This window comes from Quercus robur, chromosome 1 (genome assembly GCF_932294415.1).
Source record: "Quercus robur chromosome 1, dhQueRobu3.1, whole genome shotgun sequence".
Taxonomy (NCBI): Eukaryota; Viridiplantae; Streptophyta; class Magnoliopsida; order Fagales; family Fagaceae; genus Quercus; species Quercus robur.
Genome location: NC_065534.1, coordinates 24,564,304 through 24,585,873, shown reverse-complemented (window position 1 = coordinate 24,585,873; position 21,570 = coordinate 24,564,304). Strand labels below are relative to the sequence as shown.

The 21,570-nt window shown below is 39.2% G+C and overlaps 1 protein-coding gene and 1 long non-coding RNA gene across 4 annotated transcripts in view; one reads left to right on the top strand and one right to left on the bottom strand.

The window, feature by feature from the left end:
- The window catches only part of LOC126726794 (uncharacterized), a 113,494-nt gene that overhangs the window by 75,949 nt on the left and 15,975 nt on the right, over nt 1-21,570 (bottom strand). The window lies entirely within an intron of this gene.
- Nucleotides 8,734-20,150, top strand: LOC126726753 (probable LRR receptor-like serine/threonine-protein kinase At1g06840). 2 transcript variants are annotated; one of them, XM_050432109.1, is made up of 20 exons: nt 8,734-8,979; nt 9,460-9,610; nt 10,143-10,214; nt 10,375-10,446; nt 10,700-10,843; nt 10,925-10,996; nt 11,067-11,138; nt 11,368-11,442; nt 12,191-12,259; nt 12,436-12,504; nt 12,693-12,770; nt 12,959-13,045; nt 13,293-13,367; nt 13,562-14,055; nt 14,674-14,832; nt 15,321-15,604; nt 16,712-16,763; nt 17,001-17,251; nt 19,127-19,261; nt 19,647-20,150. In XM_050432109.1, exons 1-20 carry the CDS (start codon nt 8,871-8,873, stop codon nt 19,989-19,991), a joined length of 2,865 nt encoding a protein of 954 aa, XP_050288066.1. In that variant the 5' UTR covers nt 8,734-8,870; the 3' UTR covers nt 19,992-20,150. The 2 variants fall into 2 exon arrangements, with proteins under 2 accessions (XP_050288066.1, XP_050288070.1); XM_050432113.1 differs by having other exon boundaries at nt 8,890-8,980; nt 9,454-9,610.

Sequence of the window (21,570 nt, the reverse complement as noted above, 5' to 3'; positions counted from 1 at the left end):
GCCCCTTCAACATTAGATACATGCCTCGCAGCGCTGTGAAGGGCCAGGTCCTCGCAGATCTGGTAGCTGAGTTTGCTGAACTCTCACCAGAAGAAGGGGGAGGGATACCAAGCATGAATGAAAAATTGGTCAGCACAGTCTCTCAGCAAGGGCCCACCTATTGGAAAGCATATGTTGACTGCGCAACAAATCAAAGGGGCTCTAGGGTGGGACTCGTCCTGATTTCCCCCGAGGGGATTGCTATCGAGAAATCACTAAGGCTGGGCTTTTCAGCCACGAATAACGAGGCAGAATATAAGGCCCTGTTGGAAGGAATGTCCATGGTCGAGAAACTGGGCGGGAAATCCATAAACATGTTCTCAGACTCAAGACTTGTTGTAGGACAAGTAAATGGGGAATTGGAGGCAAGGGATGAAAGAATACAAGAGTACTTGGTCCAAGCTAAGCGATTGCGGGTGTGTTTTAACTATTTTAGCCTAATGCATGTATCCAGGAGTGGAAACACCCATGTCGATTCTCTTGCCACGCTAGCCACCTCCTCAGCACAGTGCCTACCTCGAGTTATACTCGCGGAAGATCTACACAGACCCTCGGTGGTGAAGGCCGAGTTGATGCATGTTCACAGCGTCAAGGCAGGGCCTAGCTGGATGGATCCTTTGATACTGTTTTTAAAGGAAGACGTCTTACCTGAAGAGAAGAGTGAGGCCGACAAGATTAGAAAGAAGGCTTTTCGATTCTGGCTGTCCGAGGACTTGAAACTGTATAAGCGCGCATTTTCAAGACTGTATTTGCTATGCGTACACCCTGATGCCACAGAACTTATCCTAGAGGAATCGCATGAAGGAATTTATGGGAGCCATACAGGGGGTAGGTCCTTGTCCCATAGAGCCATAACCCAAGGTTACTGGTGGCCGAGCATGCAGAAAGAGGTGCACGAATACGTGAAGAAGTGCGACCAATGCCAGAGGTTCGCCCCAAATATACATCAACCGGGCGGGACCCTCAATCCGCTGTCCAACCCTTGGCCGTTCGCGCAATGGGGCCTGGATATCCTAAGACCATTTCCTAAAGCAGTGGGGAACAAAAGATTCCTTCTCGTCGGCATTGATTATTTCACAAAATGAGTCGAAGCCAAGCCACTGGCAAACATTAGAGACGTAGATGCCAATAAATTTATTTGGAAGAACATCGTCACTAGGTTCGGAGTCCCTCACACCCTAATCTCAGACAACGGTCTCCAGTTCGATAGTAAAACCTTCAGAAGGTATTGCAGCGAGTTGGGAATTGCGAATAGATACTCCACATCGGCTTACCCACAGGGGAATGGGCAGGCCGAAGCCATCAACAAGGTCATCGTAATTGGGCTAAAGAAGAGGTTAGATGACGCGAAGGGGAGATGGGTGGAAGAACTGCCCCATGTCCTGTCGACGTACCGCACCACGTCGCGCAGATCCACAGGGGAAACCCCCTTTTCGATGACCTATGGAGCCGAGGCCGTCATCCCCCTAGAAAAAAATTTCCCAACGTTGAAGACCAGCACATTTTGTCCTAATGTCAACAACGAGCTGCTGGAAAAAAGCTTAGACCTCATCGAGGAAAGAAGGGAAAAAGTAATGGTCCAACTTGCCTACTACCAACACAAACTTAAGCAAGGTTATGACGCTAAGGTGAAACTAAGGCCACTAGCACTTGGGGATCTGATATTAAGAAAAGTTCTGGGCACTGTAAAAAATCCCGCGTGGGGAAAGCTCGGACCAAATTGGGAAGGGCCATATCGTATCACCTCGATGGCCGGCATAGGGGCATACTTTTTAGAAGATTTGGATGAGCATGTAGTGCCACGTCCTTGGAATGTAAATAACCTGAAAATGTATTATTATTAATGAAAGTTCGTACTCTTGGTATTACCTACCGTGCATTTTTATCCAAGAATTAAACAGAACCCAAGTCCTGCGTAGCTCCTCGGATCATAGGCTTGGGGGAAATTAATCACTGTGCCATTTTATCTAAGTGTTAAACAAAACCCAAGTCCTGCGTGGCTCCTCGGACCACAGGCTTGGGGGAAATTAACCACTATGCAGTTTTTATCTAAGTGTTAAACAGAACCCAAGTCCTACGTGGCTCCTCGGACCACAGGCTTGGGGGAAATTAATTACTGTGCCATTTTATCTAAGTGTTAAACAGAACCCAAGTCCTACATGGCTCCTCAGACCACAGGCTTGGGGGAAATTAACCACTACACAGTTTTTATCTAAGTGTTAAACAGAACCCACGTCCTATGTGGCTTCTCGGACCACAGGCTTGGGGGAAATTAACCACTACGCAGTTTTTATCTAAGTGTTAAACAAAACCCAAGTCCTGCGTGACTCCTCAGACCACAGGCTTGGGGGAAATTAATCACTATGCCATTTTTATCTAAGTGTTAAACAGAACCCAAGTTCTGCGTGGCTCCTCGGACCACAGGCTTGGGGGAAATTAACCACTACGCAGTTTTTATCTAAGTGTTAAACAAAACCCAAGTCCTACGTGACTCCTCGGACCACAGGCTTGGGGGAAATTAACCACTACGCAGTTTTTATCTAAGTGTTAAACAGAACCCAAGTCCTGCATGGCTCCTCGGACCACAGGTTTGGGGGAAATTAACCACTACGCAGTTTTTATCTAAGTGTTAAACAGAACCCAAGTCTTGCGTGGCTCCTCGGACCACAGGCTTTAGGGAAATTAACCACTACGCAGTTTTTATCTATGTGTTAAACAGAACCCAAGTCCTGTGTGGCTCCTTAGACCACAGGCTTGGAGGAAATTAATCACTGTGCCATTTTTATCTAAGTGTTAAACAGAACCCAAGTCCTACGTGGCTCCTCAGACCACAGGCTTGGGGGAAATTAACCACTACGCAGTTTTTATCTAAGTGTTAAACAGAACCCAAGTCCTGCGTGGCTCCTCGGACCACAAGTTTGGGGGAAATTAACCACTACGCAGTTTTTATCTAAGTGTTAAACAGAACCCAAGTCTTGCGTGGCTCCTCGGACCACAGGCTTTGAGGAAATTAACCACTACGCAGTTTTTATCTATGTGTTAAACAGAACCCAAGTCCTGTGTGGCTCCTCAGACCACAGGCTTGGGGGAAATTAATCACTGTGCCATTTTTATCTAAGTGTTAAACAGAACCCAAGTCCTACGTGGCTCCTCAGACCACAGGCTTGGGGGAAATTAACCACTACGCAGTTTTTATCTAAGTGTTAAACAGAACCCAAGTCCTGCGTGGCTCCTCGGACTACAGGCTTGGGGGAAATTAACCACTACGCAGTTTTTATCTAAGTGTTAAATAGTACCCAAGTCCTGCGTGGCTTCTTGGACCACAGGCTTGGGGGAAATTAACCGCTATACAGTTTTTATCTAAGTATTAAACAGAACCCAAGTCCTACGTGGCTCCTTGAACCACAGGCTTGGGGGAAATTAATCGCTACATAGTTTTTATCTAAGTGTTAAACAGAACCCAAGTCCTGCGTGGCTCCTCGGATCACAGGCTTGGGGAAAATTAGTCACTATCCTCTCTTTCATACTTAGCCGTATTACTTAAACTACGAGTAATGGGTTATCCTTGGAGGTCTGGTAACACAGTCAAAATTCATTCACAATGAAGACAAAAATGGAAGCAGTAAAATGAAGTTCAAAGAAGAAATTATATCATTCATTAAGCTCCGAGATGCATCATCTTAAAAACGTTAACAAAAGCTAAGGAAATGAAAAACAAAACAAAATAACTACAAGAGAAGTCCTACACTAATGTCCTAAGCTTTATCCTGGGTTGAGCTTTTTGCAGGGTCCTCAGCCTCAGGACAGTCACCTCCTGCTGTAGGTTTGGGTCCGGCCTCTTTGGCTTGCGTAACAACGTCCCTTAAAGTGAGGGCGTCCTCAGGCAAATTGTCCTTGGCTGGTGGCTATACCTTTTTGTTCCCCCCCTTTCCCTTCAGGTATAATGGGATCAGGAACAATGGTTGGGGCGGAAGGGGGCTCCTCAGGGGTACCCGAACCTGGAATCTTGCGAATATCTGCAGGGAAGAAGATATTCTTGATCCTCCTAAGGTCGGAGTCCGTAGGAACTGCTGCCCGGTCTAAGGCTACTCCCCAGGACTCGGTGACGTAGTCCCTGCAAACCACAGCCACCTCCTCAGTTAGCTTGGCTTAAGTATCCGCCACTCCGCACTCATAGGAGGCTGCGGTGCCACTCCGCACTCATAGGAGGCTGCCACCGCAGCCTCCTTGGCCAAACGAGCCGCCTCCTTTACCTGTAGTAGTTGCGCTTTGAGGTCCGAGACCATTTGCCACTAGGTCGCAAGGTTTATTTCTGTTGTGTAAAGCTGCTGGGGCATGTCCTCGGCCTGCTTCGTTGTAGTCTTAAGGCCCGCCTCGGCACTGTCCCGGGCCTTGAATCTCACGAATATCCGCAGGGAAGAAGATATTCTCCATCCTCCTAAGGTCAGAGTCCGCAGGAACTGCTGCCCGGTCCAAGGCTACTCCCTAGGACTCGGTGACGTAGTCCCTGCAAAACACAACCACCTCATCAGTTAGCCTGGCTTCAGTATCCGCCACTCCGCGCTCATAGGAGGCTGCCACCACAGCCTCAGTCGCCTCCTTGGCCAAACGAGCTACCTCATTTGCCAGTAGCAGTTGCGCCTTGAGGTCCGAGATCATTTGCCTCTCGGTCGCAACGTTTATTTTTGTTGTGTAAAGCTGCTGGCGCATGTCCTCGGCCTGCTTCGTTGTAGTCTTAAAGCCCACCTCGACACTGTCCCGGGCCTTGAATGCCTCTTTGATCTCCTTGTTCAAGTGCTCTTTGTCCAGCTTGAGAGCACTCGTAACCTTCTTCGCGGCGAGGCGGGACTGAACCTCAGCGTTCAGCTCTTCCTGAAAGTTCTTCGCCCACTCCTTGGCGACGAAGATCTGTTGAGTGACCTGCACATAAATAACGAAAAATCATTAAAACGAGAACGACAGATAGATGAGCATGGAATAAAGAACCTGAACAAGGAAGAATCTTCGTTTTACCATGGCAAGATCTCTCTTCAATGACATGAAGAGGTTCGATTTCCTGGTGGCTCGGAGCCCATCCATGTCACGAGGCAGAAGGAGGGGCTGTAGCAGGGCCTCGGCAAGGTAGGATGCCTGCCCCCGATGAGACTCCCAAAGGGTTGCATCCCACGGGATAGGGGCGCCATCCAGCTCCAGGCGAGGAGACCAGGTGCGCTGCTCCCTCCTGATAGTCGCCTCCTTTCGGCTATCAACGGACTTTGTCCTCTTGTCCTTTGGCTCTTTGCCTTTTTTCTGTTGGTTGGCCTTTTGAAGGCCAACCTCACCTTCCTCCAATTCTTCCACTGGCCTTTTCCATCTCAAATTGGGAATGGGTTGTAGTGCGGGGTCAATGGAAGGAGGAAGAGGAGGAGGAAGTTTAGCTGGAACCTGCTTCTTAGGGGCATCCTTGGAGGACTGCCCCTTGTTCTTATTGGACATGAGCCCTCTAAGCCCGGACCTCGGCTTCAAATCCATACCCTCCTCTTCGACTTCCTGGCTCGTGTCAATTTGAGCAATTACCAGGCCAGGAGAGTGAGCCACCGAGAAGCGATCAAGATCCGAGCCGGAATCTGAAAGCTCTATGGGCTTTGTTGACACCTCGCCCTCCTCGGTGAAATGGAAGTGGTCAATTTCAGCCTCGAGAGATGAATGCGAGGAGTCAATTCTCTCTCCTGGAGCGGCTACCTCTTGGAGAACGCACTGAACGGGCGGTTGGACTAGTGGTAGGTCTCTCTGAGCAAGGAAGCCCGGTTTAGAGACGTCAATACGGGCTAATCAGGGACTCCCAGCCCTTATTGCTTGACCCACGTCCACAAAAGCGCGAGAAAGGGGCTTATAGTCCAAGATAAGGTGAGCGGCACGCAGTTGCCCGTCCTCGCTCACAAAGATCTCGGACCTTAGAAGATAGTTGAGGCCTTGGACGTTGACCAAACTTATCTTCGGAGCTGTGTGTTCTTTGTCTGCAAAATACCCAAAGGGAGGGTTATGTCAGTCCGAGAAGGTAAATAATCAAAACCGAAACCGAAATAAGTGAAATAAAAGCTCAAAACTAAGATCCCCGCCTAGGGATCTGATCCTATAGTGCCCCACCTGGTACTTCCGCCCTAACTGGGCAGCGAAGACCGTCGTGCCATGCTCTGGAGACAATCAAATGGTCGTCCTTCAAGCTTTTGTTGGACTTGGGAAGGCAGAATATCAGTCTCACCTCGTTGGACCTAGATTTCAGGTAATACGACTCATTGAGGCAATGGCACTCGTACAAGTGAACTACATCGTGCCATGAGAGGCCGAGGTTCATCTGTTCGTTTAGAGCGTCTACGCACCCTAGGATTCGGAACATGTTAGCAGCGCACTGGTGGGGGGCCAGCCTATGACCGCGCAAGTAATCCCTAGTTATCCTCCCCATGGGGATCGTCATTCCTCCTTTTATGAAAGCGATCATAGGAATGGCGACCTGCCCCGTCTCTCTCTTGGTTAAGATCTGGTCCGAGGAGCAGTATTCTAAACCCACTCTCGGCGGGATACGGTATTTGGCCCTGAAACCTTCCATACCGGCCGAAAAATCTACCAGTTTCTGAAACTTATCCATCCTCCTAACCCTAGGTGGTACGAAGAAGGTTTACTAATGGAAGGAAGCCAAGAAGAACAACAGAGAAGAAAAGTTAAGGAATACGGGGAAATGAACACTTACGGGAGCGCAGATCCTAAACCTCCCGAGCTTTCAAAGAATCCGCCGGAAATCCTCACGAAAGTGGCTATGGACTTTTAAGTGTTTTGCGAGAGGAAGTGCTGAGGTGCTCTAGAACACTTGGGTTTCTTTTCTAAAAAGAGGAAGTATTTCCCCCCAGAAACCTTATATAGCAAGGAGAAACTGAACGGGATTACTCCTGCCCAAAGAATTGGGGGAATATCTACCGTTGATTGAATGCCCCACCGTTGGATGCGGGAGACATGAAGCCGCTTGGTGCAATTAATAGCACCTCGTGGGCTACGAAACGCCAGAGGCAATAATGAAGCACGTGAGGCTGTACCCCCACACGCGTGAATCAAGAAATTGTAATAATTCACCCAATAAGTATCAAAATCCCACCTTTTCTCCTCGAATAAAGAGGGAAAAACCGGAATTTTGAGGGGCTATTGTAGGGGCAAAGGCCCAAAGGCCCAAAATCATACAATGGGCCTTGGGCCCCATACGAGATGGTCAACCATGTCCAAGGAGAGGGCATAGATACCAAAAGGGGTCCCAGTCCAGTTCTCGTAGGCCTGAAGTCACTTAAAGGGCAGTCCGAGGAGAAACATCTCCTCGGACATGATGAGTAAGGCTCAACATGCACTCTGCCTACTAAAAGGATCCACTCCAACGAACACTAGTAGCAAGGACAAGCCCTACAGACCCGTGGCAAAGAAGGAAACAAAAGATGCCCAAGGAGAGGCTACAACTGCCACATTAAATGCGTTGCAGCTACTTTTCTGGCCGCATTAATGTGGAGAAGACTTGTGAACAGTGCTGCCTTGGCTACCACAACTCATAGAAAGGTGGAAGAGGTGTCCGATGAGACAAGTACTCAAGTGGGAGCCCAGATAATCAACAAGTGTAAGGTCATGATGGCTTCAAGGAGGCTATATAAGAAAGGGAGTCCTCATGAGGAAGGGGATGCGAGAAAAGCAAGAGGAACAAAAAAAGAACTGGAAAACTAAAAGTAAGAACTAACAAATATCTATCTCATCTCCTCGGACTGAGAATATATGGACATTAACAGGATTTTCTTGTATCCATGTGTTGTGTAGTCCAAACTTAGTCTCTATCTACTTCGCTAAGGCTCGATTCTGTAACCCACTCTCTACAAATTCATTTTTTCAGGGTCCCTTGGACCAAGACCCCATACTTGTTGGACTTAGGCCCCAAATTGAGACCCTACATTAAGAATAACCATTAGCATGATATTCTATTTTTATTTTTTTTTATATTATCATTATATATATATATATTGTCTTCTTTTTTTTCTTTTTTTTGTTGGAGAGAATATATATTGTGTCTTGAATATAATAAGAGTGGCCAACAAATTGAGTTGCAACATATTTGCTTACAAATTTGGCAACATCAGAGTGACGAGAGCACGTTTAACTCTACAGTTTAGTGCCTAACACCCACTCTCACCTTCAAAGAAGTATACGCTGTTACGGGTGTGTTTCCTTCCTCTCACAAGCTAGCGGGACCCACAGCTGTGAAAGGGAAGAAACGAACACCCGTATTAGGGTGTAGATTCTCCTCACGTTCAGTCTCAGTCTCAGCCTTGGTCTCTGAAAGTGATGGATGTGATCACCATCAACGAGACAACTGTTGTCATAGCGACCAGTCACAAAGAGACAACTATTGTCAAAGTCTTTGTCTTATTTTTCAATCTTTCCTTTCTATGGTTCATATTTAATTACAGCAACTTATATCCACTTGCATCAATCTGATATTTTGTTTTTCAACTATTCAATCTTATTCATGTAACTGGTATAGATATATACCTCTCTTTCTCTATTGGGTAACCTTAATATGCACAATTTTGCTGTAAATTTGGCTGCTTTGTTTCTTTTCAATCTTGAGTGAATCACTTATTTTGTTCCCTAATAGTTGGAGATTTTTGCTGTACTTTACTCACTGTTGAGTTCTTTGATTATTCTTTTATTTACCTCTCTTATTTTTGAATTTAATTACATGGGTTTTGATAGTTGTTTCTTATTATCAGGTGGGGTACTCTGATACTGCCAAAATTTTGAGTTCTGGGGTTCCATGCATTAGTGGGATGTATCTGCAGTCAAGAGTTTGGACGTATGGATTATTTATGGTTGCATGCATGTGTTGTTCTTCACTACTTATTGGAGCTTCAAATCCGGTTACCAACCCCGAAGAAGGTCATTTTGCTTTAGTTTGCTGTTCTTTTGCATTTCATGATTCACAAGCTTCTTTTGCAATTAAGTTCTTTTGCATTGCGCTTGTGCTTTCTGAAAATTTATTCTTGAACTCTCTAAAAAGTCATTTTATTAAAGACACTACAATATGCATGAAAAGCACAGAATAGTTAGAAAGTACAAAAAGTGGAAAGAAAAAAACAGAAAGCTAATTACAAAAAAGAAGAGAGCTAATGAACAAAGGGATGGAGTCACAAGATGCAAGTCCACAAGTAATTTTTTATTGTAACTTCACATATCAAATATTCACTTCCCGAAGCTGGGAGTGGTTATTGTTGCATATAGTTGAGCTGTAGTGGTTATTTGATTCATTGATTGTCTGTGCTCAAAACTTGAGGCTACTCCCTGATACTAGAATTATAGAACACAAGGATCAGCAAAGATGTTGATGAAACAGGAATTAACTTTTGTCTTAATTTGCAGTGAAGGCTTTATGGGCCATCAAGAGCAGTTTGATAGATCCTTGTGGGAATTTGAGTGATTGGGATCAAGGAGACCCATGTACATCAAATTGGACAGGGGTTTTTTGCTACAATACAACATTAGACGATGGACATCTACATGTTCAACGATTGTATGAATTTAACCTTTCCTAATTTTTATTTCTATCAGAGAGCATTATTGACATGAATAATGATGCATATTTAAGAACACTTTTTTCTTACTCTGTTTCTTTTGTCCCCCTCACATGATGAGATGTAATTATTCCACTTTTATATCTACTCATTTATGGGTGTAGCAGGGCACAACCTTCCTTAATTATGTAGTTCATTTGAGATTAAAAGATATTTACTGGGCTAGGATCTATTATCCACGTATTTCCCAATGATTGCTAGCATCTCCTAATGGGTTTAAAATTTATCTTCACGATCTTTTCATTTGTTAAAGAAATTAACAAATATTGATATATTATAATTTATTGGCTACAAACACATTGTTGTCTAATGCCTAGCATTATCTTAGCTTTAGACGCTAGTCACATGTGCACATATAAGGCTATCAAGCTTTGATTCGATGAAACTCGGCTATTAATTGCATGCAGGCTTTTCTTATGAAGACTTAGCAATGGGGCTTTAATGATATTGTTTTGGGCTACTTCTCTGCAGGCTACTACTACGTATGAATTTGTCAGGAAATTTATCACCACAGCTTGGTCGCTTATCAAAGTTGAAAATATTGTAAGGCAAAGGATATCTGAAAGATGATTTTTTGTGATACAAATATTGTTATCTGAATCACAGTTTTCAGAGACCTCTTTCACTCAATACTCTGGAACCCCATGGTAGCATTGGATTTACTTATGTTCCTGATATATTTTTCTCTATCTACTCTATTAAGGGGTTTTATGTGGAACAACATCACTGGGAGTATACCAAAGGAGATAGGCAATATTACCTCTTTGGAACTCTTGTAAGTTGAGCAGCTTCTATGTTGAATTAGTTAGATACTAGATATTGTTATTAGATGATTGATTATATGTTTATACTGTTATGAAATGCTGATATGCTACTATTTCATGTATTTAAATTCGTAGTTTTAAATAATATAGGAGATAATCCTTATGTATTATTTACTTTCTATGTCAGCATATTTCTGAATATTTGATGTAAATTTGCTTTGTATCTAATTCTATATGTCTATATGTGGTACTTTGTTTTTCTAGGCTTCTGAATGGAAACCAATTAACAGGTCCCTTACCAGAAGAGCTTGGTTATCTTCCAAACATGGACAGAATACAAATTGACCAAAACCAAATATCGGGGCCACTACCTAAATCATTTGCAAACTTGAATAAAACGAAGCACTTGTGAGTGTGTTCCTGATGCTGTACTGTCTAAAATCATTTGTACAATGACTAACCCTTTTACTTATCTTTTTTAATGAGCAGTCACATGAACAACAATTCGATCAGTGGGCAAATCCCGCCTGAGTTATCCAGATTACCAAGTCTTGTTCACTTGTAAGTATTTGGTCATATTCTTAAATTTCATGAGTCATCTGTGAGATGAGTGACCATCTTCAACTTGCAGGCTTCTCGATAATAATAACTTATCAGGGTATCTTCCAGAAGAGTTCTTCAAACTGCCAAAATTACAGATACTGTATAGTTTCTACTTTCCTAGAACATAAATATATTTATGTTTATACATAGACGTCTTTACATGTAAAATTTATGGTTTTTTATTTTTATTTTGATTTTATTTTTTATAATTTTATAATTTTCATCTTTAACATGGCTATAATTTTTTGGACTTTCCTTTTTCTATTGTAATATTACTCAAGCAATCTTTTTTCAAGTTTCTTAGTACTTTCTTTTTCTTTATTTTGCAGTCAATTGGACAACAATAACTTCAATGGGACTAGAATTCCTGCTAATTATAGCAAAATGCCTAAATTGCTGAAGTTGTAAGTTCATATTATTATTGTATGTTTGTAACTAGGTTCCAAAAGTAAAGGCAGAGCAAGGTTCTAGCCTTGTAATGTAAGGCTGAATTTTTTTTTTTGGGTTCAATGATTAAATAAGCTATCCCCCACCCCCCCCCCCCCCCCACCTAAAATGAAAACCTGAAATAAAGAGGAAAATACTAGGAAAATAAGAAGTAATATAAGATATAGTGGTTTACATTTTGTTGGGAAAATGCATAAATTATACCAACATTGTTTGAAAGCAAATACTTTTTTAATTGGTAAGTGACACTAACACATGCACTCACTCAGTCTTGAATCCATGACCTCACCTTCCATCCCATTTATTATGGGAGAAGGAAGTGCTAGTTGAGCTATAGATCATTGGGAATTGAAAAGGAATACAAGTGGGAAGTTACTCAACTTAGAAGAGTTGTCGGTTTTAATTTAAGTAAGGTGCCATGAGGTATTTAATTGCATTTTTCTGAGATTTCAAGGCTACTGGTACACTGAACAAGTCAGGATTTCCTTGATTAATCCTTTACCATTTGATGTTCCATATTATTTTTATGTAGTCTGCTCAAGTTTTAAAGAACCTAGATTATCTTAATCAGTCATCACAATCCTTTCATGTTCTTAAAAGGTTTATACACTTACAAGATGGCAATCAAAAAGTATACACATTCACATGCTGCTTGATATTTCATGGCAAGATTGATAATATTTGTGTTTTGGTTGGATTTTCTAGGAGCCTTAGGAACTGCAGTCTACAAGGACCAATTCCTGATTTTAGCCAAATACGAAGCCTCCTTTATTTGTAAGTTACTTTATTATTTTTTTCCCCTTTGTAGAATCATTTTATGATGACCAAGTATGTTTTTAAATCAGAAAAAATAAATGCACCTGGCTTAATAAAATTTTCTCTTTTCTTTGTCAAAACTACTCCACAAGCTACTTATACTTTCTTTATGTTTTACTTTATATAAATTTCAGAGACCTCAGTTCAAATCAGCTAAATGGAACCATACCTCCAAATAGGTTTTCTAAAAATATCACGACTATGTAAGATTCTCCATCTTCTGAATGTGATGTCATCATATTTTTTTGTTTATTTATTTATTTATTTATTTTTGCATTTGAATTTAATATCCATATATTGCAAAATATTTACAGACATGTCTATCAATTTTTAAAGATAATTTATAGCAGAAATTCCCTTGACTTATGTTATCAATTGTTTGAGGGCTTAGCTTGTTATCCCACAACCATCTTACGGGAGCAATTCCCTCCAACTTTTCGATTTCAGTTCTTCCTGATCTTCAAAGGCTGTGAGTCCCTCCTTTTGTGTTTACTTCTATAATTCAATGTTATTGTAAATTATTTCGTACAAATCTAATTTTGAGATTCCATTTATCTCAACCATTAAATTTTAAATTTATTAGTTAATTTCTATAAATAAATTAAATTGTTAATAAAATAATTGAATTTTTATTTGGTAAATTATTCCCCATTTCAGGTCAATTGCAAACAATTTTTTGAACAGCTCTGTTCCATCCTCGATTTGGCAAAATTGGACTTTGAATGGAATGGGGAAACTTACAGTGTAAGACTTGAGCGACAATGTTGCTATCCCTTGGTTAAAGTGACATCATCTTTTAGCATGAGTGTGTGTGTGTGTCCGTTCATGCTCTCAAGCATCTTTTTCTTTTAATGGTGAAAAATCAATTGATGCCTTATTTTGAGTACAGAATTTTGTAAAATTAAAAGGTATAATCTTCTGGGTTAACTTTATAAATTTACTCTCATACTAGACTTTCTAAGCTATTGCTTTTGGCTCTTTGTTATTGCAGGGAGTTGCAGTATAATAAACTTTCAGATATAACATTTACAAGCAACTCTAATATACCTCCAAATGTCACTGTCGGGTTTGCTTCTATGCCTCCTTCTAAATTTTCACTTTCTAATTAGTTTCATATAGAGCGTCTTTTGTAATGAAATGCATCTTCAATATGTGAATACTTGATTTAGAGATTTTGGATGTGATCTTTTTAATTTTAGTTTTGCAAGGTGTAACACACATAGCACATTGATGTGATGAAGTCTCATTTTTAACTGTCAGCCTTAAAGGGAATCCCTTATGCTGGAACTCCAACCTATCCCGGTTTTGTGAATCTGAAACAGAGGATAAAAATTACAGTCAGAATTCAACAAACACCACTTCTGTTTGTCCAGCTCAAGCATGCCCACCCCCTTACGAATATTCCCCTACATCTCCAATAGCTTGTTTCTGTGCTCGTCCTTTGTTTGTTGGATATCGGCTGAAAAGTCCTGGATTCTCAGATTTTCGTCCGTATAGATATGAATTTGAGGTGTTCCTGACTTCTCGTCTTGAGTTGTCTCTTTGTCAGCTGTACATTGATTCATTTACATGGGAAGAAGGACCTCGACTGGGAATGCATTTGAAGTTTTTTCCTGAAAACAGCACACGTGAATTCAATAGGAGTGAGATTCAGCGAATCTTTGATATATTCACATCATGGAAAATTCATAATCCTGACATGTTTGGACCTTATGAATTTATCAGCTTCTCTCTACTGGGCTTCCCTAAAGATGGTTTGTCTCAAAACCCTTATCTGATATATTTTTGCGATAAAGCTTTCTTGATGTGGGAACTAATGCTTATTTATCAGTTGAAGAATGTAGAACTTTCTTCTCTAATTCATTTGACGTATACAATGAAGTCCTCTATACTTAAAAGACAATATTAGGCTCATGGCATTATTCTCTGTTATTATTTTGTGTTCATATTCTGAGTTACATGTGATATGTCTGTGGGTGGCACATTTAAGTGGAGAGCACCTTTTCTTTTCCTGCCAACAACGTTGAAGAAAGGCTTGATCTACGCAATTTAATGCTTTCACCATGGCAATGCTATGTTCAGCAGTATGAACAGATACAGCTGTACCGCTGTGATCCAGCACATAAGTGAATAACTGCAATGCTAAGTTCAAGATGATTTTAATGTTCTGGAAAATTAAGTAATGTTTTATATTGATCAAGAAGGCAGCTTCAAATTCACACCCTCTCACTTATGACTTGACCCCAAGGATAGATGAACTATGTCTTAGTCACATCTTCCCTTCTTTCATGTATTAATATATGAGATCAATATTGTTGCGTGGTTTTGATTTTGTTTGTGCTCATTGTTCTCACTTCTCACCAATGTTACAGACGGTGCCAACTCTCCAAGTTCTGGTTTAAGCAAAGGCACACTGGCTGGCCTAGTACTGGGGACTATTGCAGTTGCAGTTACATTGTCTGCAGTTGTTACTCTACTGATAATGAGAAGGCATGTGGGGACGTACCATTCACTTTCAAGAAGACGTCATTGTGAGTATCTTGTGTTTGTGAAGTTAAGGTTTTCAGGTATATTTGTCGTGATTTTTTACTTTGCATTCTACATCCTGATTAGGCCTGTCAATTCGGCCAGGCTGATACTAGTCCAATTATAAAGGCCTCAGCCTGCTTGGTCAATATCTTAGCCGTATCTCAGCTAAGCTAATGCTATAGAGCAAACTTCAGCCAAGTTTGGACTGGCCTGTGATTGGAAGCATCATTTAAAGATGAATAAAAAATACCATAAGACCTGGTTGCATACTGGCTCAAACCATATCTAAGTTGAAGAACAAACAGTCAGCAACAATTTTAACAATGTTGTTGACTTGTAAGTGTGTATGTGCTTATAAGTATAAATAAAACGTTCTGATAATCAGTGCATAATTTAATCAGGTATTTTATAACAAATGGCACTGCATCTTTTTGTGCATCACCTATCACTATGTTTTTATTTTAACATTGGACCTATATTTAATATGCAGCGTCTACAACCACCATAAAAATTGATGATGTGAAGGATTTCACTTATAGAGAAATGGCCGTGGCTACAAACAGCTTTGACAAGTCCACTCAGGTTGGCGAAGGAGGGTATGGTAAAGTTTATAAAGGCATTCTAGTTGATGGGACAGTTGTGGCCATAAAACGTGCACAAGAGGGATCCTTGCAGGGTGAAAAGGAGTTCTTGACAGAGATAGAATTTATGTCAAGGTTACATCATCGAAACCTTGTGTCTTTGATTGGATATTGTGATGAAGAAGGTGAACAGGTACTTTTTCTCATCTTGATTATATACACACACGTATAGGGTTAGTATCATATTACACCTTGTGTAGTTTTAAGTAATATTACCACCTAAGAATTTTTTATTGAATGAATATTTTGGAAATCCCACCGTTAGATTACATGTTCTCTATGTTCTTAGCACACGTCAAATTTTTTGTGAATTTGGATGTTGTTTATCATTTGATCTATAAACTAATCTTTAATAAATAATTTAAAAATACAAAAACTTGAGATTTAAATGTTTATAGACGAGAGAGTTATTGATCTTAAATCATCTTGAAATTTTGCAATTACAAAGGGTGTAAAAAGAAAACCTAATCCAATAGTGGACTTATCAAAATTTGCATACTATAAAAAAATATTCAATACTGTAACATTGTTTATAGTTACACTGTATAAATTAAACTCAACCCTATATATATATATATATATATATATATATATATAATCAATAAAAGAATGGATTATCCATCAATCTCATTATTGGACACATAAGGAGATGATTCCCATCAACTTAGGAATTTGATGCAAATAAACTAAATGAAAATGAAAGTTGTAAGAGTTTAATAATAAAATTTTAAAAAAGAAAGAAATATGTAAAATTGTGTATGTAGTTGATTTGAACAGTTGCTAAGAGCCTTGTACCTCAATTGATACCTCTTAGTGTTTTCAATAGACACGTTTAGGTTTCAAATCCTCCCTCCCCTATTGTATCTATCGAATTATCAACAACAGTATATAGCTGCTTTGAGTAGTTGCAAACAATGGAAGAAGTCAAATTCAATCTAGAGATATTACAGATTAGATTTTGCCAAATTTGTTGCTTAATAATGTAGAAGCATATACAGAGTTCTTCATAAATAAAGGATTATTTAGGCTTTAGGAAATGCATTAAAAACTTACATATCTTCTTTCTCAGTGAAATTGAGACTATAGTTTTTCATATACTTCTTCATGAGCAGTATTTCTTCTCCTGCAAAATTGTGTGGCTTTAACACATAGGGAATAGATTTTCTTGCTCTCTGTTGATTAATTTGTTTTGAAAATTTTGCTTGGAAAGAGATTCATGTAAGTGTTGTTTTGCATGCAGATGTTGGTCTATGAGTTTATGTCAAATGGTACACTAAGGGATCACCTTTCTGGTACACCTTATATTCATTCTTTAAGCTTTCCTTTTATTGATCTCACTATAGGATTTTCTGGGTGTTCCTCATTGAGTATGAATGCAAGTAAAATTGCAATTTATAACTTGCAACAGTTCACTCCCCCCCCCCCTCCCACAGTTTATTGTCTATTTTTTAGCTAAACGTAACTATTTTACCATTCAAATTCTACATCCCATTCTAATGAGCTTATTAGGGGTCATGTGTGCTATACAGCTAAGTGTAATGAACCTCTGAGTTTTGATATGAGATTGAGAATTGCCCTAGGATCGGCTAAGGGCATTCTCTACCTACATACTGAAGCCAATCCTCCAATATTTCACCGAGATATCAAGGCCAGCAACATATTATTGGACTCTAAGTATATGGAAAAAGTTGCTGATTTTGGACTTTCGCGACTTGCACCACTTCCGGATATTGAAGGGACAGTGCCTGCTCATGTATCCACAGTTGTGAAGGGAACACCGGTAAGTCTCTCTCTCTTTTTTATTTTTTATTATTTTATTTTATTTTATTTTAAAAAGGTCACTAGTGAGACACTTATAATTGATGTTTAACCAATAGAATTATGAATTTCATGTGTCTAGGTTGATGAGTGAATTCTTCCCCCTCGTATCACTGATTTAGTTATCAGTGTTCTCCAGCTACAGCACCAAGTGCCGCATGTTAAGTGCATATAAGTTTTATATGTTTCAACATTTGAGTCAGTCTAGCCTGGGATCCTGACCCTTGGAAAAACAATAAAAATTAATAGATAATGGTGTTGCCCATTTCCATTTTTGTTTAAGGGTTAATTGCAAAAAAAAACCACCCTAACTATGGGGTACTTGCACACCACAAAGTTTGAAAATTTGCAATTAACTTTTTTTTTTTTTTTTTTGAGATGGTTACAATATGCTACTAGCTTTGCAATTCGAACCATTTTCCCCTAGACAAAGAGTACTTTGTGTATGGGGAGAGATGCCAATTAAGGTACAAGGCTCTTGGCATTGCAATCAACATTCTAATTGAAACAATTGTGCCAATATGCATCTTGTGATCCAAGTGAGGGTTAAAGTTAATGGTCATGTGATTTGTGCATGAACCCCAAAGTGTAAAAAGATGGATCTACCCTTTTTAGTAACTAAATTACTAAAATACCATTACTAACTTCACACTTGTTTGAGAAAGATAAAAATAAGGGAAAGGAAAGATAAAGTAGGAAAAACCCTAAGTTTCACCACCTAGAATATGCCTGAAAATCTTAGTCATCACCACCTAAGAGAAACATTTTCTAATTAGAAAATTCTTATTCAAATTGTACTACTTTCACAATTACAAGAGCCACTATTTTAATAGTTGGCGTGGACACTAGATTTATTTTTGATTTTTACTTATTTGAGACACCAGATTTCAGACTTTTATTTGAATTTTGAATTAGTTTGGGCTTTATTGTGGTTGAGAATTTTATGGGATTTAATTGTGGCGTGATTAGAACTTTCCATATTGATGTAATCCTGGAAGCACATTCCCTCTTTTCTTTCTCCACTAACCCCAGGATCAAAATCACTTTCCCTCTTCCCCACCAACTCCAACCTCCAATCTGCTACCTTATGGCAAGGCTACTTCCATGCCACCACTTCCTCCAACATCTAAGTACACACCTACCTCTCCATCAAACTTATGCCCTTCCCCCCCCCCCCTCTCTCTCTCTCTCCTAATAGGCATCTTTTGGGACCATATCATCTTTTCCATACGTCGTCTTCTTGCCATTGTAGTACTCAACGACATAGCCAACGCCTTTTCACTCTGCTTTCTCAGTGTTGCATCTATCCATTTGTTTTGCTATATGTACCACTCGCTTGTTGCATCCACATTTCTTGATTTGACAACCCAATCAAACTCTAAGTTCACCTAGTCAAGCACATGAGAGTTTTTGAGTTTGAGATGTGCAAGTCACATGGACATTAAATTTGATCTTATTTGGATTGTGAAGCCGCAGATTGGCACATTTGTTTCGATTAGGGTGTTGACTGCAAGTTTTTATTGGGGTGAAAACTGCATATCCCTGTATATATATTGATAAGTAAGTTACACATATACCCGATGGGTCTTGATCCACAACCTTAGCCTCCATCCATAATGGGAGAAGGAAGTGTCAATTGAGCATAATTTGGTGGTTTTTTTTTTTTTTTTTTTTTTGCAATTAACCATTTGTTTAAATAATAAATTTATAAAACAATTTTTAAAATTAAATAAATAAATGTAACTCAAACTAGATGAAATAGACTTAATGGTATGTTGTTGGAGATTTAATTGATGCCTATTTCTATATTCTCTCATTCTCTATATAAAATTTGCAGGGTTACCTAGATCCGGAGTATTTCTTAACTCGTAAATTAACAGACAAGAGTGATGTTTATAGTCTTGGTGTTGTATTTCTTGAACTCTTGACTGGGATGCAGCCAATCTCACGTGGCAAAAACATTGTTAGAGAGGTAAAACCTTAAACCTGTTTGCCTTGGATTTCATAGGGGGTTAATGTTACATCAAGCGCTTGTGTATGAAATGGAAATTGTTCTTTTGTAATTATAGGTGCAGGGTAAAGTTGACAGCTTTCGGTTATTCTCTCTCTCTCTTAACATATGTCATTTTATTCTAGATGTAAAGACGAGAGATATCCTAATTTGCATGTTTCAATTTTAACTTCAATAAAACATTGAAATCCTTTTAAAATTTTGGCCGTATGCGAAACATTCGTTGTATGAAATTTATGATCATTTTGGCATAATGTTCATATTATTTGATCCTTTAGATACAGTGGCTAAATTTGTGTAATAAAATGGTTTCTTATAATTTTTCTATGGTTTCTATCTATTTCAGGTTAATGTTGCATGTAAATCTGGTATGATCTTTTCAATCATTGACGGGAAAATGGGATCTTATCCTCCTAAATGTGTGGTGAAATTTTTGAATTTGGCTCTCAAGTGTTGTGAAGATGAGACAGATGCTAGACCTTCAATGGCAGAGGTGGTTCGTGAACTTGAAAGTATATGGCATATGATGCCTGATTCTGACAATGTATTAGCAAATCCTTTGGACACTGACATTGAAAAGGTAGTGAATACACCATCATCATCCTCTATGGTGAAGGATCCTTATGTGTCATCCGAGATATCTAACACTAAACTTGTTAGTGGAGTTGTTCCATCCATCACCCCTAGATAGAAAACATTTCAAAAATTAGGGTGTATCGAAACCTAAGATGCTATGATTTTGAAACTTGAAAATTTGAACTGGGAAATGATATTTACAATCATCTTGGTTGTAGATGTGTAAAGACTCACTCTTCGATCTTCAATACAATTATTATTATTATTTTGTTAACTAATTAGTTAGCAGTTTATAATAATGTATGTTGTTCAATAAACGGACTTGTTGATAGTGAAATTTTGAAACACGATTGATATTAAACATAAACGGTTATGTAGTATTGTATGGTCTAATTCGACACAATCATCTGAGGAAATACTGAGTAGTCCTGAAGCTACAAAAAATAATGATTAAAAAAAATTGAATTCCTTCAATGAAACTTGCTTCTTATATGTTGATATGATCAAGATGGCATCCAATAAACATTAACAATTCAAAGAATTTAAAGATACTTATGATTTGTTTGGATTGAGGAGGAGGGAAGGGGAGTAGAGTAGAGTAGATTTAATATAAAATTAGCTTATTTTTAGCTAATTTTACTATACTCAACTCCTCTCCACCTCCTTTCCCCTCTATCCAAATAGGTCATTTTAAATAAATTAAAACAAAAAAGAAAGAAGAAGAAGAAAAAAAAAAAAGAGAGGTAAAAGATACTTGGTCAGTAGGTCTTGTTAGTTGGTGGTCAGTTAGTATTGAATCTCTACGGATCCTAAGAGGCCATCCAATACAAGATTGGACCCAATTCTAACAATTGGCTGGTCAGATTCAGATTGATAAGGCCCATTTAAGCCTAGGCTTATGGAGGACCTTCAGAACAAACCAAAAATGGGGCAAATTGAGTGCAGGACTTGGGCTCCACTTTTTCAAATAGGTAGTTATTTTTTGGGATAGTAATTTTTAATTTTTTCTATCCATTACATTATATTTCAATTTTGTCCCTAATCTTTCAATTGTATCAATTTGATCTCTAACATTTTTAATGCTGTGTTGATTTACTATCTACCGTTATTTATTGGATGGAAAAAGTTGACGTGTCAAACAGAATTAAAACAAAAAAAAAATTTCATGTTATATCAATTGTCAACTGTACCGTCACGTTAAATTATTAAAAAAAAAAAAAAAAACCAAATTAAACTTTGCACTTGTGTGCATTAGCATCACCTCACTAAAATCCCTTAACTCTCTCTCTTGCTAAACACTAGTCAGTATCTATTAATGACGCTGGGTTTAGAAACATGAACCTTTTCTTCTTCTTTCGTATATGAAAAGCTTCCAAATACAAAGCTTTCCTAGTTGAGATAAAGCTTGATTCGAGCATTTGGTGTATAATGAAGATATTGAGGGCCTTTGCAAGAGGTAACTGGTTCAGTTAAAGGGATTCGAACAAAGACTACAAAGTTAGGCACACCAATAGCTTCTTTAAAACCATCAATTTGGCCTTGTTTGAGTCCGATGTTTTTGAAGCTGGCTCTAATATTTAATCTCCATCTCTAATCTCTTTACCCCAACTTGCAATATATATTTTTTTTCTTTCAGTTTTTGGGCTGCCAAACTCTAATCTCTAATCTCTTTGAAGCTCGGTCTCTTCTGCATT

Excerpts from the sequence above, each read along its gene's own strand:
- LOC126726753 (XM_050432109.1), top strand. The coding sequence starts at position 8,871 with ATGTATCTGCAGTCAAGAGTTTGGACGTATGGATTATTTATGGTTGCA. Across the intron at positions 12,771-12,958 it reads CTTCCTGATCTTCAAAGGCT|GTCAATTGCAAACAATTTTT; the intron begins GTGAGTCCCTCC and ends TCCCCATTTCAG. Across the intron at positions 14,056-14,673 it reads ACTGGGCTTCCCTAAAGATG|ACGGTGCCAACTCTCCAAGT; the intron begins GTTTGTCTCAAA and ends CCAATGTTACAG.